The 18,028-nt window shown below is 46.4% G+C and overlaps 1 protein-coding gene across 2 annotated transcripts; it reads right to left on the reverse strand.

The window, feature by feature from the left end:
* Nucleotides 1–743: 743 nt before the first annotated feature.
* Nucleotides 744–16,908, reverse strand: KRT72 (keratin 72). Of its 2 annotated transcripts, XM_009180786.4 has the most exons (10): nucleotides 16,175–16,908; nucleotides 14,058–14,272; nucleotides 8,027–8,087; nucleotides 7,541–7,636; nucleotides 6,609–6,773; nucleotides 5,978–6,103; nucleotides 2,782–3,002; nucleotides 2,102–2,136; nucleotides 1,120–1,329; nucleotides 744–992 (listed from the first exon to the last, which is right to left on the reverse strand). In XM_009180786.4, the coding sequence occupies exons 1-9, from the start codon at nucleotides 16,598–16,600 to the stop codon at nucleotides 1,139–1,141; spliced, it is 1,536 nt and encodes a 511-aa protein (XP_009179050.2). In that variant the 5' UTR covers nucleotides 16,601–16,908; the 3' UTR covers nucleotides 744–992; nucleotides 1,120–1,138. The 2 variants fall into 2 exon arrangements, with proteins under 2 accessions (XP_009179050.2, XP_003906472.2); XM_003906423.5 differs by having other exon boundaries at nucleotides 744–1,329.
* Nucleotides 16,909–18,028: the final 1,120 nt, after the last annotated feature.

Genomic DNA, 18,028 nt, shown 5'->3' on the forward strand with positions numbered 1-18,028 from the left:
AGAGAGCTAAAAGAGCATCCTTGAATCTCTCAGCTTCTTACTCCACTGAATTTTTCTTCATAGTAGTTAACACTGCTTGACTTCATATTATATATCACTCATATTTTCACTCTCGCTCTGTGGGGCCAGTGTCTATGCCTATTTTGTTTATTCTGGTAATCCCAGTGCCTGAGCAATGCCTTGCTCACTAAATATTTGTTAAACGAGCCACTACTTCATATATACCTCAGACAGAGAGGCTATAAGCATATACACACACAGGCCTTACACATTAGGGTAAAAAGGAAGTTGGTTAGAAGAAGAGGAAGGCAGGGTCACTGTGTGGGAGCAGGACTGGGGAGTGAGTGGTGGGTGGTGGAGAGTGAGACGCTGGGGAGAATGAAGGGACGACCACTCGCTACACAGACAGTGAGCGTGCACAGCCATGGGTGCTTTGAGAACCAGAGCAGGAAGCCGTGCGGAGCTCTAACATCTGTATCTGATGTGGGGTAATGATGTCTCACAGGGCTATTGTGCAGAATAGGTGGCACAGGGCACGTGAAGCAAAGGGCCTGCACGGCAGCGGCCTCGGTAATACATTTCAACTGTTTACAAGGATCAGCCCTCTCCCAGTACTTACCTGGCTAAAACCAGTGAAGAGCCACATGAGCCCAGGACCCAGAGTGAAACAACTGTCAGATGAAGAAAAGTTAAGGCCCTGCAGATGGTGACATTCTGGGCAACAGATTCAACTGAGAACCAAACAGATTTACTCATTTATTGCAGGAGAAGCAGAGGACTGGACACAATCCCAATCAGAAGATGAAGAGAGTCCCTTGGCAGCAAAGGGCCTAGAAAGGCATGGAGGCAGAGGGGCTTGTAGCTGGCCATGGGGAAACATCCTGGGTATGTGTGTTGTCTTTGCATTTCAGGCAATGACCCAACGAAACGGGACTAAGAAGGAGGCCACTGAGAGAGCTCATGACTGGACTCCTTGCATCGAAGCATCACACCTTGAGGACAACAGGGAGAGGAAATGGAGTTGGGACTATAGTGACAGACAAAGCATTTCTTGACTTGGAAAGGGAGCCCAGGGAAGGAGAGGGAGGAAATGGATGGGTTGGGAAGCCTTCTGCTCACAGAGCCAACCACTTGTCCATCATCTGGAGGACTTTTTGGTGGCACAACTGCTCCCCGAGGTTTTGGCAAGGGGATCCTTGAGCTCGCTGCCACAGCTGCCTTTGGTCTTGACGTCTGCAGCTGCAGTTTTGTAGCTATAACTGCTTGAGGTGCCAAAGCCCATGCTGAAGCCAGCCCCTCCTGCCCCAGCACTGGTGCTGCTGATGACGGCTGGAATGGATGAGAGAAGATCTCAGCCCCAGTCAGCTCTAGCCCCACGTCAGAGCCCCTCCTGGGGCATCCTGGGCCACCCCCTTTACTCTCGCCTGCAGTGGCTTCCTGCTGAGATGGATTCTCTCTGTTGTGTGTTTCAGTTTACTAAGAGATTTTTATCAGCACTGATCATACGGCTTCATTTTTCATGCATTTAGCCTCATACACTTTACCTTTTCCAATTAGTGTGTGAATTTCCCCCATGGGCAGGACAAATGAAGAGAGGCACTTCCCAGGGCCCATCTGGTGCTGCTGGTCTGCTGATGAGGAAAGGGGCCACTGAGGGCCCTGTCTCTCAGCACCACAGCATCTCCACACAGGCTCTCCAGCTTTTACAGCCGAGGATGTGCTCTCATTTGTTCATTCAACCATTCCATCTAATTCATTCATTCCATCACTCAACCCTTTAGGCCCCTCAGTCCCCCTTAACTACAATCTGGGGCCTTTGTTTTGGTCAACAGAAAAATAATGTCACCATTAAGCATCATTCGTTGGATGATACACTCATGAGTATCATTTGATCTTTCTATAGGTTGTACTTTTGTCTCTCATGATCGTCTTCTCCATCCACTGCTTCCCCCTAGTTACTACAGCCAGTTCATTCCTTTTGCCCTTAAGTCTCCCCTGAGCCCCCTCTGTCATTCTGATTTCTCTTTGGTGTCATGAATTACAGGGACTCGGACTTCTGGCAAGGTGACTAAGGGCAGAACTGAGATCTGCAGATACTTACAGATGCTCACAGAATTTGGATATTCGCCAGACATCCTGAAGGAGGAGAAGAAAAACAGGTAAATCCCCCATAAATAATCACCCCAACCACCTGGAAGTCACCTCTGTGAATAAGCCTCTCCACGCAGAACGTGCCTTCCCAACCCCATCCCAGCCTCCTTTCTTCCCACACATCCCAGTGCGACCTCCCAAGAAATAGAGAAATGGAAATCTGCTGCAAGGAGTCAGCCCTCCATCAAGATGCTTTGGAACTGCTTGCTGTGTGGGACCATGAGGCCTCCACTTCCCTCTAGTCATTCCACTGGTCTTAGACGATTAAGAAGAATGAGCTTACCTCCCCATTGGAGCCCCCGGCTTTGCTGGAGCGACCTTGAACTTGGACGGCCCTTAGAGGCCGTCTTGCTTCTCCCCCCCTACCCACAAAAATGCACCATAAAGGGTCAGGGGATACTGTTTCTCAAACATTACTGGCATTAATACCTCCTCTCCCACAACCTTTGGGATTTTTTACAATTTGGTCTTTCTTGCTGTCCAATTTCGGCCTTCCTAATCATGTGACAAGCCCATTTGCTGTATGGTTTTACTTCAGTAGGACCTAAACAGGACCAAACTGTTTCCCTTGGAGCTTCCTACCACAGCAGAGATAAAACCGGCCCCGACACGGGGTATCCGGCCCCTCACCTGCACTCCTCGCCCTCCAGCAGCTTGCGGTAGGTGGCGATCTCCACATCCAGGGCCAGCTTCAGGCTCATGAGCTCCTGGTACTCACGCAGCATCCGTGCCAGCTCCTCCTTGGCCTGGTGCAGGGCGCCCTCCAGCTCGTCCAGCTTGGCCCGGGCATCCTTCAGGGCGCAGTCCCCTCGCTGCTCGGCGTCAGCGATGGCCGTCTCCAGATTGGCGCACTGAAGGGCAAACAGATCCAGCACTTAAGAGTTAGAGCCCAGTTCTGAGATCTTGCTTGGACAACCTCCCCTCGTTTTGTCCTGACTGATGGTAAGCGCTTGGAGATCCTATTGGTTTATCCAACTTTGGCCATCCCTAGAAGTGAGTCTGTTCTTCCCCTCACTCCAGGCATGGTTCACCCTGGCTCATTCCTCTGCATCTGAAAGTAGAAAACCTTCACCTGGGAGGAAGGAGGGGAAGGCACTGAGAAAGCAGTTGGCCTGGGCATGTGGCCCCTGCCCTCTCCCTCCTGGCCTGAAAATATCAGCTGTAAGATTCTTATGTCAATTCTGAAAAAAAAAGTCCGTGAGCAGCTAGACTTCATTCAGCTCTGCAGTGCACAGGTTGTTTTAGGAGATCCCATAAATCACAGGGAAAACATGAGGGCTAATAAAGTTCCTACTAATAAAATGTCCTATAAACTTGCCACACTTAGAGTTTGGTCCCTAAATCCCACAGAGAACTATGCTAAATGGTAACAGGCTTAGAAGATACCTTTACATAACTGAGAACAGAGAACCAAACACCGCATGTTCTCACTTATAAGCAGGAGTTGAACAATGAGAACACATGGACACAGGGAGGGGAACAATGTACACTGGAGCCAGTTGGCGGGTGGAGGGTGATAGAGCTTTAGGAAAAATAGCTAAAACAAACAAACAAACAAACAAACAACAAAAAAAAAACAGCTAATGCATGCTGTGCTCAATACTTAGGTGATGGGTTGATAGGTACAGCAAACCACCATGGCACACGTTTACCTATGTAACAAACCCGCACATCCTGTACATGTACCCCAGAAGTCAAAACAAAAATTAAAATAAAAATAAATAAATAAATAAAATAGACTGGGCATGGTGGCTTATGCCTGTAATCCCAGCACTTTGGGAGGCCAAGGCATGTGAATCACCTGAGGTCAGGAGTTCAAAACCAGCCTGGCCAACATGATGAAACCCCGTCTCTACTAAAAATACAAAACTTATCTGGGAGTGATGACACACAGTTGCCTGTGGTCCCAGGTACTCAAGAGGCTGAGGCAGGAGAATCGCTTGAACCCAGGAGACGGAGGTTGCAGTGAGCCCAGATTGTACCACTGAACTCCGGCCTGGGCGACAGAGGGAGAATCCATCTCAAAAAAAAGAAAAAAAAATTATATATATATATATATATATATAAATTAGAGAAGATACCTTTGCATAACTGCAGCTAGGGCTGTGTGCTTGCACGTATGTGAAAGCCCCCAGGGAGCTTCCTGAGCCCTTTAGTCCTGATGTATTCCTTCAACTAAGGTTTTGGTGAGAGGTGAGGTTTTCTGTCTGGGGTATGCCGATTTGTAGAGCCCCATTTACTTCACACCAAGGAAAGCAGCTGATCCAAGGCCAAATGGGCTGTAGAATATTGTCCAGCTGTCGCCATCCTCCTCTGCTGGGCAGGCCCCCAGCAGTGCCAATGCCCTCGCATTTTGGATAAATGGCTCACAGCCTCAAGGAGATGCCTAGGACCCAGCCTTCTAGCCACAGAAAACCCTTCCCCACCCTGGGGACTGTAGAGGTTTTAATCATTCATGGAGTGGCCACACACGCTGTCACCTGAATTTGTCAAACTGTCTTCTGTTCTTTTTTACTGACCAAGATCCCACAGAGTGAACCTGGGGCAGAGGGACACCAAAAGCTTGGGTCTTCTGAACGTGGCCTGAGTTGAGAGGACTTGAAATTCTAGCATCCTTTCAAACAAATGTCACATGGATGCTGAGGACACCAAATGCCAAGAAACTCTGCATGTGATGGAGGATGCCAGAAGGGCAGGAAGCACCTTAGCTGAGGGCCTTCAAAAGGAGCCCCAATGGGGACTCAGCATTGCGAGTGATCCCCATTTGTTCCCCACAGAGGATATCTTCCCTGACCACCAAAGCAAGGTCACTTTCTGGTAATAATCTCATCCAACCATAAACACATAGCATTTCATTAGTTAAACACTGTAGTAGAATACTGAGGGTAGCTTCAAACATCTGTGTTTTTTCTGCACTTACATAGCTCTTGATTAAACAAAAACACCACAAGTTATTTAATGCTGGTCTTTCTTCTTCCCACTACCATGAGCACAGAGGAGTAGTGTCTGTATGTGTGTGTGTGTGTGTGTGTGTACATGTGTAAGCATGCACCATGCAGCGTGAAAGATGGGGTGCAGAGGAGGGTAAGGAGATGGGGTCTTAAACCCTTGCACTGCCTCCACAAACTTGAGAACTCATGGGTTTGCTTGCTTTAGAACCACAGGTGTGGTTGCAGGGGTACTATGTCCCAGAGAGCAGGACCTCAATGCAGTGCCCTCCCCACAGCACAGCACTAGTGCAGGAAGCTCCCCCACGAGTGCATGGCCCTGAGCCCAATCTAGGTTGTGGGGGCTGTGCCTCCTCCATTTTGTTCTAAAATCTCCTGCTGGATTTTCTCTCCTTCCACAAGGAATCATCATGCAAAACCTTCAAATGGCTCCATCTTACCTCCTGCGTTAGGTTTAAACCCCATGGCCTGCCTATTCCTACCCAGTCTTGTCCCCTGCTCCCTGCCACCCCTGCTGAGCAGCGAGCCCCCTGCCCCAGATAGGCAAGCCCACCTGCACGTGTGCCGTGCACATCCCTACCTAAGCTCATTGCTCCTGCCAGCTCCTTCACCTGCTCTTTCCCCTCTCCTGGTGTAATTCCACCTCCTGCAAAGCTTCCCTGGGGTCCTCATTCACCTCCCACCCCTCTGGGCTCCTGCAGCACTTACCTACAGTGTGTAGGCTGCTTTATCCCTCCACATCTGTTCAGATCATCCTCTCCTGGTAAATTAGAGGAAAACCTAAGGAGGGCACTGTGTTTTACCCTTTCTTCATGTTATGTGTGGCCCAGATTGCGACTCAATAAATACTGTTAGTGGATTCATTTCATAGAACCCACCTGCTTCTTCACATTCCCTATCTCTGAGCGGATCCTCTGGATCAGGCGGTTGAGCTCAGAGATTTCAGCCTTGGTGAGCTTGAGGTCATCCCCATGCTGGCCTGCTGTGACCTGCAGCTCCTGGATCTGAGGTTGGGTGACAAGAGAAGAGGAACACAAGGATACTACTGAACTAGGGCAGGTTCCTTTTCTTCTGGACAGAAAAGGTCCTGCCCTAGTTCAATAGGATCCTCAGGTTCTCAAACATGAGGGACTTGGCAGAGTTTGAATTTCCTGCCCTCAATTTGCCAAAGTTAGAAACATGAAGAAAACATGAAGATAAGACAATATATGTGAATCACCCATAGAAACAGAGTCAGAATCCTATCAGGGTTGTAGCTAGTGTGGCCTCAGCCAAAGGCCATGACAGGACAAGGGCTAAGCCCCATATATGTCCACAAAACAAGCAGAGACTGTAGTTAATCTCCCTTACACATGGGGTGGCATTTCCACAAGGCTCAACTCCGAGACAAAGGAGGTCTTGACTGAGCCCAAATACACACACACACACACACACACATACACATGCACACATGCTGAGAGGGTGCTAGCTGTGGCCAGTGGGACTCAGCACACCTGGCACCCAGCTCACCTTGGTCTGGTACAGGGTCTCAGCCTCAGCCTTGCTCTTCAGGGCGATCTCCTCGTACTGAGCACGGACCTCAGCAATGATGCTGTCCAGGTCCAGGTTCCGGTTGTTGTCCATTGACAGGATGACGGACGTGTCGCTGATGTGGGACTGGATCTGAGCGATCTCCTGGAGACGGTTTGGGGAGGGACTCTAGTTAAGGGGTCCTCATGAGGAACCAGTTTTCTTGGTCCTCCTGGGCAAATTCCCCACCGTCCCTCTCTGCCACTCCTCAGCGTTTGAACTCTGCCTCAGCACCAGTGCCTGGCAGGCATGTGAATGAGCGCCTTAGGTTTCAGCCCCAAACGCTGGAACTCCTCTCTCCGTTACACACTCAGAACCACTCTTGCCCTCGTCTACATTCTCATCCTCAGAAACCAGCCACCACCACCCTCCACCCATAGGACCAAGTCTGAACTCTTTACCTAGCATGTGAAGGCCCCTAGGGAGTCACCAGCACTGGTCCCTTCCCCAGGCCTCTGCACCCTTCCTCATTCCTCGTGCTTTAGCACAGGACAGGCTCCTGGACCTTCCATTTTTCTGCCCCCCTCAGCACCCACTGAAATCTTCCTCTTTCTCCTCTCTCTCCAAGAACCTTCACTGATGGCCCAGGCAGAACCCACCATTCCTTCTTCTGCTCTCTGAAATCTCAGCTACATGGTGTTTTCCTGCCAGGCTGTGAACTCCTGGAGGGTGAGAATCATTTATTCTCCTTCATGGACTCCTCAAAACCTAACTCATTGTTCAGCACCCAGAAGGGCCTTGGTGAATGTCAGGGCCACCAGGTTGAAAGCTTTCTCCCTCCCAATTCTTGGTCCACACCACCCTCCAGCCAGGAGCCAGAAGCCACTTGTTAAAGGAGTAGACCTCCCAAGAGAGGTCAGCCAAGTCCTTACCCCTTCATAAAGGCACTTGAAGAATTTAATCTCATCTGTCAAGGAGTCCACCTTGGCCTGGAGCTCAACCTTGTTCATGTAAGCAGCATCCACATCCTGGGAGCATGTGACAGTCAAGCAGCCCTGAGAGGGCCTTCCCTGCCCATCCCTCCCTCCCTGCCACAGGAAGCCTTGCTCTCTCTGCTCCCTTCACCCTGGGCTTCATGGGGGGCTCAGTCCCTGAGAGTAAACCAACTAACATGCAGTGCAATGGCCACACCAGTAGTGCAGTAAAATGCCCAGATTTTAGACTGGCAAATTCTAGAAACAGCATGCATCCCAGGCAAGGGACTTGGAGGGAGGGGTTGGGAAGTTAAAGTGCCAGTCACCCCTGCTCAAGGGACTGAGTGACCTACAGGGCCCCTTTCCTCACCCTACAAGCATCACTGTGCCAGGTGGTCAGGGAGGCCTCTAGGCTTCTTCCAGCCCACCTTGCACCCCTCTTACCTTCTTGAGTACCACAAACTCATTCTCAGCAGCTGTGCGTCTGTTAATCTCCACCTCATACCTGCATGGGGCAAGACAATGAGGTAATTCAGTTCTGCAAACATTCACTGAACAGTTAGTTATCACCTCTGTGCTGAGAGCTCAGTGTGGGGGTCTTCAAACTGGGATTCATGTACCCCTGGGGCACACATAACCTTCCTAAAGGGGATGCAGGCAAGGACATATTTAAAGGAATCAATTTCCAGCTCCTCTGTCCCTATGCAGTCTGCCTTAAAACTACCTGCCTCAGACAGCACCTGTGGTTGACATGTCATGCAGATTCTACTGTCCCTCTCCCTGTCACAATTAGCCCCTCCCACATTATAGCAGAGGTGAAAAGGCATTCCCTTCTGGCACATGGCATCTTGGTACTGTGCAATGACTAAGGGTGCAAAAACCTCCTAGGCACCAAACAAAACATTGTTGTCACTTTCAAACTGTATGTTATACCTATTTCTTATACATATTCATGTTCCAGGTGAAGCAGAAACAGAAGCAAGGTCTAAGACACAGAAATTTGGTTAGGACTGGGATGTTCTTAATACAGACATGTTGTTGATTGGGGAGGTAAGGGAACTAATCATTTTATTTAAAGAGCTTACCTCTTCCATCCCCTATTATTCTCAAAGAATACATTACAGGACATTTGTGAGAGTATGGTAACAAAATAGAGCATTGGTAAGAAATAATTAATGATAAATGGATAAGCAAAATGTGGTGTATATATGCAATGGAATATCATTCAGACTTAGAAAGAAAAAAATTCTACAATATGCTACGATATGGATGAACCTTGAGGACATTCTGCTAAGTGAAAAGAAGCCAATCACAAAAAGACAAATATTCCAAAAGACAAATGATCTCATTCATGTGAGGTACGTAGAGTAGTCTAAGTCAGAGACATAAAGTAGAATGGTGGGAGCCAGGGGCTGGGAAGAGGGGAAGGAAGAAATGAGGAATTAGTGTTAAGTGGGTATACAGTTCCCACTTCACTAGATGGAAAGTGTGTTCTGGAGGTGGACGGTCATAATGGTTGCAATGTATTTGATACCACTGAACCGTCTACTGAAAAATGGCTAAGACGGTAAATTTTGTTATGTGTATTTTACCTCAGTAAAACAGTGAAAAAAAGAATTAAGGCTAGGTAATAGCTTTTTTATTCATGTACTTAACATAAACAATCCTTTTCAGCTCTTTGCTCATTCCTAAGGCATGTCCCTGGCAGCCCCCTCCTCAAAAAGCACTGTTGAGTGTGGCAATTCCTCAAGGATCTAGAACTAGAAATACCATTTAACCCAGCGATCCCATTACTGGGTATATACCCAAAGGATTATAAATCATGCTACTATAAAGACACATACACACGTATGTTTATTGTGGCACTATTCACAATAGCAAAGACTAGGAACCAACCTAAATGTCCATCAATGGCAGACTGGATTAAGAAACTGTGGCACATATACAACATGGAATACCATGCAGCCATAAAAAAAAAGGATGAGTTCATGTCCTTTGTGGGGACATGGATGAAGCTGGAAACCACCATTCTGAGCAACTATTGCAAGGACAGAAAACCAAACACCACATGTTCTCACTCGTAGGTGGGAATTGAACAATGAGAACACTTGGACACAGTGTGGGGAACAACACACACCTGGGCCTGTCATGGGGTGGAGGCAGCGGCAGGGGATAGCATTAGGAGAAATACCTAATGCAAACGATGAGGTAATGGGTGCGGCAAACCAACACGGCACATGTACACATATGTAACAAACCTGCACGTTGTGCACATGTACCCTAGAACTTAAAGTATTAAAAAAAAAAAAAAAAAAAAAAAAAAAAGGCACTGTTGAACGGCTGAAGCCGTGCAGGGTAGTGAAGGGAGTTATTTCCAGTGTGACTAGGATGTCTTCTGAGGCTGCAGATCTTTCTAGTCATGCTATATAAAACACACAGAAAGCAGTTTATACGATTTATCCCAGATTCTGTGTCTTATTCAAAAGACAACTGAAACCTTTTAATCAAATTATGTCATGAAACAGCTATTTCTATTCAGTCAAACTTTATTTTATATTATCTTACAAAATGCTTAATAATGTCTACCTCCTCTTAATAAAAATAAAACATATGGTAGTTGCCAGACCAATTATTTTTTAGTAGTTTATATCTATTTCCTAAAATACACAGAAAACTTTTGACTAAGTGGGCTATCAAAATCAATGACGTTAGTTATAAATAATTTTACATTATTTACTTCTAGAGGCCAAACACTAAGTTCAACACACACATTAAAAATAAAAATGATAAGTTTTATGGCATTATAAACTTAAAAATAATTTATTATTTAAAAATATATTGCAATGAATAATTAAAAGTTAAACCATGAAAAAGTACATATTGATTTCTCTTGTTTTATAACATAGTTGTATTAGTTATATTAAATCTAAATCATTTTAATCTTGAGTGCTTTCAATAACCTATTATACAAGACATATTTCTTAGTTTACTGCTGAGTGGATTTTATAATAGTCCCTAAAGTACAAATTCTTATTTTTACTTGAATTGAGAAATGAAGTCAGGCTTTTTCTGATAAAAAGCAACTCATGTCTCTGATTTGAACATGAAGACTGGCTTTTCCAATGAAGCTAGAAGGCAGATATTTTCTATGTAAATTGAATGAGGTAAATCTGCAGCTCCAAAGTCTCAAAAATGTGCCAGTGTGTGTATTCGTGTACAAAAACATGAGGCAGAATCACATTATTCTTTAAGGATAAAGAATTGGCATAGGTGTATTGAGTATTAACAATGTTTTATGTTTCCAGTCCTTTCTGATCCATTGGATTAAACATGGTGCTCCTAAAGGACAGAATAAGTTGTATAAGCATGGTCATTTGATCAGTCTTGGTAAAGCCTTATGGAAAAATCTTCCAGAAATTTGGAAGATAATGACTTTGCTGACTATGACACAAGTTCTTTTTGCAAGTCAGATGGTTTTTAAGTTTTGCTTTCAAAAAAAGAAGGTTCTGAATTGTCAGCTGACAGATGGTTAAACATGATCTTTAACGATGAGTCATTATGTGATTTTGACATATAATCATTCACCTAAGAAAATATATGTTGAGTGTGGGGTACTTTGTAGGCACTTAGGATAAGTAAGTGAACAAAAATTTCCCTGCCCTTATGAAGCAGAGAGAGACAAACAGCAAACACAACAAATAAGTCAATTATGCAGCATGTTAGAAACAGCACTATGGAAGAAAGAAAAAGCAGAAAAACTGGAAAGACATTCTGAGAACTAAATAACATTGGGCTTGCAAAACTCCTTCCATTAAAATCTACTTATATGATTAAAGTTTCCCAGCACTTACCTAAGAATGGAAAACACACAGGACTAGAATCCTATCTCAGCTCAATAAGAACAATATTCATACATGGATAACTAAGCCACTTAGAAAAAAATCTACCCCATTCAACTCATTAAGAAATGTAATTTCAATTTTTTTTCAGTTCTTATGTTTAATACTTATTTAACAAAATTAGCAATATATTTTGTTGTTTGGGTAACTCAACCCAAAATAAGTCTTTTGACATTTAAAAACTTACAATCACAAAAAGTAAACTTTCTTTTTCTTTTTTTCTTTTTCTTTTTCTTTTTCTTTTTTTTTTTTTGACAGAATCTTGCTCTGTCACCCAGAATGGAGTACAGTGGCATGACTCGGCTCACTGCAACCTCTGCCTCCCAGGTTCAAGACATTCTAGTGCCTCAGCGTCCCGAGTAATTGGGAACACAGATGCGCGCCACCATGCCCAGCTAATTTTTTATATTTTTTATAGAAACGGGGTTTCATCATGTTGGCCAGCTAGCCTCGAACTCTTGAGCTCAAATGATCCACCCGCCTTGGCCTCCCAAAGTGCTGGGAATACAGGCCACAAGAAGTACACTTTTTAAAGTTTCAAGATACATGCATATTTTGTGATAGGGTGATCAATAAAAGACTTAGAGACATAAAAATATATTATATTAGAACAAAATTATGTAGGGAAAGTGGCATGAAAATTGGAGTTCAAATAAGAAAAGCATCAAGGTAAAAGTTATGATTTTTAAAGCAGAGCCCGTTCATTGCCTTTTTAGATGAAGGGTGATGGGCACTAACCTGCCGCAGCACCTGGATGCAATTTGGATACATCTAAATGAGTGATGTGGCTATTACAATTTCAAATAGGAATACACATAATACATTTTAAATTACACTCTTTGAAAGTACTTACACTTATGATTAAAAGTTGCAGTTTCAATTTTTTAATTGTGAAATTTTTTTAATTGTGAAGAGTTTTCAAAAACCATTTCAGAGAATCTATGAGAAAAGCTTCAGTGTATACAATGATGCTTAAGACATATACACTGTGGATCTTCTAGAAGCTCACAGTTTAACAAGAAGGCACATACACTGAAAATTCTAATTTGCAGATGATATATGATTAGCATTTCTTATGAAATATCGTAAGAGAGATGCAAAAACCTGGCATGAGGACCCACAGGTAGAAGAGATGAGTGATAAAATCAATTTAAAAATACTCCTAATAAATGCAGCTAATATTTATTGTACCTCTTACTACGTGCTAAACACTGTGCTAAATTCTTCACACACATTATTTCATTTGATCCCCACAACAGCCCTATGAAGTACATTCTATTATTATCCCAATTTTATAAATGAGGCAAAAGACATGAAAATACTTGGCCAAGGTCATAATGCTAGTTACTAGTGAAGCCAGGACCTCTGACATAGGGAAAACAATGTCTTACATTTATGTAGCACTTGGATTCTTTTCAAAGCTGCTAATATACTACTGTCTGGCTGGCATTATCCTCTCAATAGCTCTGTTAGGTAGCAAGGCAGATATCAGTATTTGGTTTTCATAAATACTAAAACTAAAGTTCACAGAGGACACAGAGACTCATCTGTGGTTGCTCAACTAGTTCATGGTGTTCAGGAGCACAAAACCACTCCAATCTGAAAGGCCCAGAGATAGCACCACCCCTGGATGCCTCTGTCTGGGACTTCTGGACTATGCCCGGCAGCCCCCTGTTCTTTCCAGACCCTGCTTGCATCTCTAGTTGGGCTCCAGTTCCCATCTTAATTCCACCAATCTCAGTTCACACTGTATTTGTTTCTTCTTATTGGTGGCTATCTGAAACTGTTCTTTAATCCTGTCCTCACAACCTGTGTGCTCTCTGAGGTCAGGGACCATGTCCCCTCCTTCCTCAGGTTCTTCATGCAGGGCTTGGGCCAGGGTTCTGCTTTGAGGGAATTTCAGAATAGAGATGGGCAAGTAGATTGAATATGGAGCAAGAGAAAGAACTCAGCTCTGACCATCTCCAGCCACTTGAATTGTGGAAGAAGCCACCTGCCGCTAGAAATCCTGGCATCTGGAAGCAAACTTCCAAAATATCAGGTCACACCGAGCCTTGATTTATTACTCTCTCATATTCGGCTCAACTTGGAGGAAGACACACTCTCTGGTTCCAACTCATTCTCAATCATCCCTCAAACATTCTCAATTCTTCTCTTTAAAGGCAGGATTCAGCAGCACAGTCATGATTCAACATGGAATACGTTTTTAAAATCCTTTTTTTTTTAGATTTAAAATTTGTTCTGGAATTGGTGGAGTGTCTTACGTTCTGGGAACTGCCATGGAAAACTTCACTCAGGAGGAACTACAAAGGCATTTGAGATATCCATCTGGTTTTGATACAACTCTCTTTCCCCCATTCCTTCATTTTCAGTGCTAGAAATTGAGCACACATTTCCTAGACAGTTTGGAGAACCGGTGTAGGTAGATCTATTCTTTTCCTAAGTCCCATTCTGACTGGATGTTCCTCCCTCCCCTGGTAACAGCAAAGGATCTAAGAAGCAAAAATGCTGTCTCCAGACAAAAACCTCATTTGAAATCAGATCCTCCAGAAGCATATTCCCTGCCACTCACTCACCTCTTCTTGTAGTCTTCCACCAAATCCTGCATGTTCCTCAGCTCCGAGTCCAGCCTCACCCTGTCCCCAGACAGCGTCTCCAGCTGCTTCCGCAGGTTGCTGATGTAGCCCTCATAAATGGGCTCCAGGTTCTTCCTGCAGTTGTTCAAGTCCAGCTGCTGTAGGAGGTTCCACTTGGTCTCCAGCACCTGATTCTGCTGCTCCAGGAACCGCACCTGGAACCCAAAGGCAGTCATCGCCCAGAGTCCCCATGCTGTTGCCTCTCAAGAGTGAGGAGAGGGCCCGAAAAACCAGAGGCAGCCATCCTGGGGGATTGGGGGTAGGAAAGAGCAAGGCTCATCCCTGGGTGGATTCAGCCAAGGGACATGCTCACCTGGATCTCCAAGACAAGAAATAGGACCCAGTCTATAAGAAATCAGAAGAGGACTTAAGCAATGGTACCACCTGCCTCTGCCTTAGTGAGTTTTCATGAGACAGAGGTAGCTTCTCTTGCTATAAATGCTGGTGCTTTCTGAGTAAAGAGAAATGGGGAGCAGGGGAGAAACAGGGACTGGGGAGTGGCATTGGAAAGCACACTGGCATTTAGAGCCTTCCTCCTGTTGTGTAGCCTAAATTGCACTTGGTTTGTTCATTTCTTTGTTGTTCACAGCAGGCTACCATGTCTTCACAAGGTTCCTTCATACTTGACCAGGGTGCACATTTTTAGACTCAATAACTCTGAGCCCTCTGCCACACACCTCTTCTCACCTATCTCTTAGCTTGAGGGGCAGAAGGAAACATGCTAGGGAACAACAGACATAAAAGAGCAAGAGAATGCCCCAGCCTCTGGAACAGCTGCTGTGTTTCTTCCATGCAGACCTGTGCCCTGCAGCCACCTCACTTCCTATTCCCTAGCATAGTGGTGGCACGCCGTCCACCACCAACAGTCCTGTCCAAGGTGAATTCATTTCTTAGCCTCCCATGTCCTAATATCCTCGTCTGCAAGGCAGAACAACAACAGAATGATGGGTTGTGCATTAGTAAATGAGAATTACTTGGGACAGCACCATAAATGTCAGCTATTGTTAAAAGGCTGTCCCTTATCACTCACCGTCTAGATCTTCTACTCAGGTGGAGACAAGAGAAGCCCATTCCCTGTCTCCTCTCCACTCACTGGGGTCATTGCCTCGGAATCTCCAGAGACAACTTCCCTACTACCCCAATTTCTGGACACCCCACCCTCAGCCTACACCTGTAACCTTACATGCACTCTTTCCAAGTGCCTCCTCAGCCTCACCCTTCAGTTTTCCGGCCCTTTTCTCTCACCTCCTCTATCACCTTCCTAGCTCTCACCCCACTCCTCAAGCACCAAGCACCATGTCCTGCAACGTCTACTGGCCTGTGTCCCTAATGCCCTGCCCTGAATGTGGGTCCCATCTCCTCTTCTGATATTGGAAGCTCTCAAAGTGCCCATTCCTTAGCAATCCTGCCCCCTCCCTTCCCACAGTCTTGTCTCATGCAAGAAAGAAATGAAGGTCCTTGATATTGTTTGGCTATGTCCCCACCCAAATCTCAACTTGAATTACCTCTCCCAGAATTCCCACGTGTTGTGGAAGGGGCCCAGGGGGAGGTAAATGAATCATGGGGACCGATCTTTCTCCTGCTATTCTCCTCCTGATAGTGAATAAGTCTCACGAGGTCTGATGTGTTTATCAGGGGTTTCTGTTTCTGCTTCTTCCTCATTTTTCGCTGGCCGCCGCCATATAAAAAGTGACTTTGATCTCCCGTCATGATTCTGAGGCCTCCCCAGCCATGGGGAACTGTAAGTCCAAATAAATCTCTTTTTTTTCCCAGTCTTGGGTATGTCTTTATCAACAGCTTGAAAACGGACTAATACATCCTGTTTATTGGAAGTGTGTGCCAGGCACTGTTCTAAGCACTTTGTAATCATCCCAATTAAGCCTCAAGGCAACCCACTGGAGCAAGACCCATTATTGTGCCCGTTTTACAAATGGAAAAGGGAGGCTCGGAAAGGTTATGACTCGCCCAGGTTCCCACGCATCTCGCCAGTGGCAGAGCCGGCACCCCTGTGCACACTGCGCCCAACGCAGGCGACAGGCCGATGCCCGAGGACTCACCTTGTCGATGAAGGAGGCGAACTTGTTGTTCAGCGCCTTGATCTGCTCCCGCTCCTGGGCGCGCACCCTCTGGATCTCGGGGTCCAGCTCCACGTTGAGCGGGGCCAGGAGGCTCTTGTTGACGGTGACCTGAGGGATGCCCCCGGGCGGGCACACGGAGGGACACGCGGGCCCCAGCCCGGCGCTGCCAAAGACGGTGCCCACGAAGCCGCCCAGGCGGCCGCCGCCCCGCCCCGCCGCAGCGCTGAGAGCCAGGCGCCGGCTGCCCCCAAGGCAGAAGAGGCTCTTGCTGCCAAAGGAGGCCAAGCCCTTGACCCCGGCCCGGAATGAGGCGGAGCTGCTGCCATTTCGGCCGGAAAGGACCGCGGAGCAGCCGCTGAAGCCCAGGCGCTGCTCGCCGGGGAAACGGGTCAGTTGGCGGCTCATGGCTGTCAAGGACCGGTGCTGGCCGCGCGGGAGGCAGGAGGGGCGCAAACAGCCGCTGCGTTCTCGGTCCAGCTCGCCCCTTAAATAGCCTGGTCGGCTGGAGTCAGCCTAATTTGTACCTCGACAATTCCTTTTAGATCCCTTGAGGCCCCTTGGGTTCTTCATGTAGGAAATTACCATGCACTCACCGAGAATTTTGTCTGTTCCACCGTGAACTCCCCATGAATCCCTATAAAGTGACCCAGAACCCAGCATTTACTTGGCTCACCTCCTGCATTATCATGGCTTAGCGACCTTATCTCCACCTGCTGGCCTCCAATTACTGGGATTATTACTCCTGAGATCGCCCCTGGAAACTTCCAATGGGGCTGGCTCCTCTGGGTGTGTGTCTGGGGAGATGGAGGTGTGTGAAGCCGATGTCCAGGCTGCTTCTGCTTCAGAAGGCCATGAATAGGGTCAAGAATATCCCAGAAAATCATCCTTAGCCTGTCCTCCTCCTGCCTCCCAGGCTTCTGCATAAGGACAGCTCTGTCCTGTGTGCAAGAAGGAAGTTCAGAAGGAGATTTTGGCCCCATCTGCAGAGACCTCTCAGTCTACTGGGGAAGGCAGGACACAGAGAGCTCCGGTCACAAGTGTTGGGGGTTGACTTTGGACCAGAGTGAAAAGGTTCCTCCACTAAAGCATTTCTAGATTAAGAATGGGGACCATGCTATCTGGGAGGGAGGGAAGAAGGCCTGGGGAGGTGGCACAGGAAGGCTCAGGTGTGGTTTAGCAGATGATATTTCCTAAGGTTTTGAGTTGTTTTCATTTTTGTTTTCTTTTAATAGCAGAAGAGGCTCATTTATCCAATCCAGAAAACCTCTGCTCAGGTCATTTGCAACCCTGTCATTTCTAATTCAGCATCAAAATGTGATCAGTTATTAGGAACAGGTCAAGACTCTTCAGATCTAAAACCAAGAACTAGATTCTAGAACTTCATTCCCCTTTAAGCTACAGAGGCTGCTTCTTCCACCTAACCCGATTTCCTTGCCTCAAACTTAAGCTGCCTTCAAGTCTCCTCCTCTCTTAGCAACAGCTCTCCTGTTCCTCTGGCATGCAGGTGGGATTGTTTCATTGCTCTTATTTCTCAAGCTGTCTGAGTCCTGGGTATGTGTTCCATTTCCTCTCTCCGATTGACAGGGCCCCCTGGATTCACCCTTCCCTCCCCTGCTACCCCAGTGCTCAGCCCAGGCCTTGGACAAGGGGACATTCAGGATGATTGTGAAACAGCAGAGTGCTTAGGGCAAGGCTTGTTACTGCATCCTCAGTGATATCCTGAAGTCTGGGCTCCCCTTGGGGACCTCATGGGATGGCTAAATGGTACCCGAGAGTAATTGGCTGACACAGCCTCCACTGGGCCAATGACAGGACATAATAATAGCCGCAGTG

The sequence above is a fragment of the Papio anubis genome, chromosome 9 (assembly GCF_008728515.1).
Source record: "Papio anubis isolate 15944 chromosome 9, Panubis1.0, whole genome shotgun sequence".
Taxonomy (NCBI): Eukaryota; Metazoa; Chordata; class Mammalia; order Primates; family Cercopithecidae; genus Papio; species Papio anubis.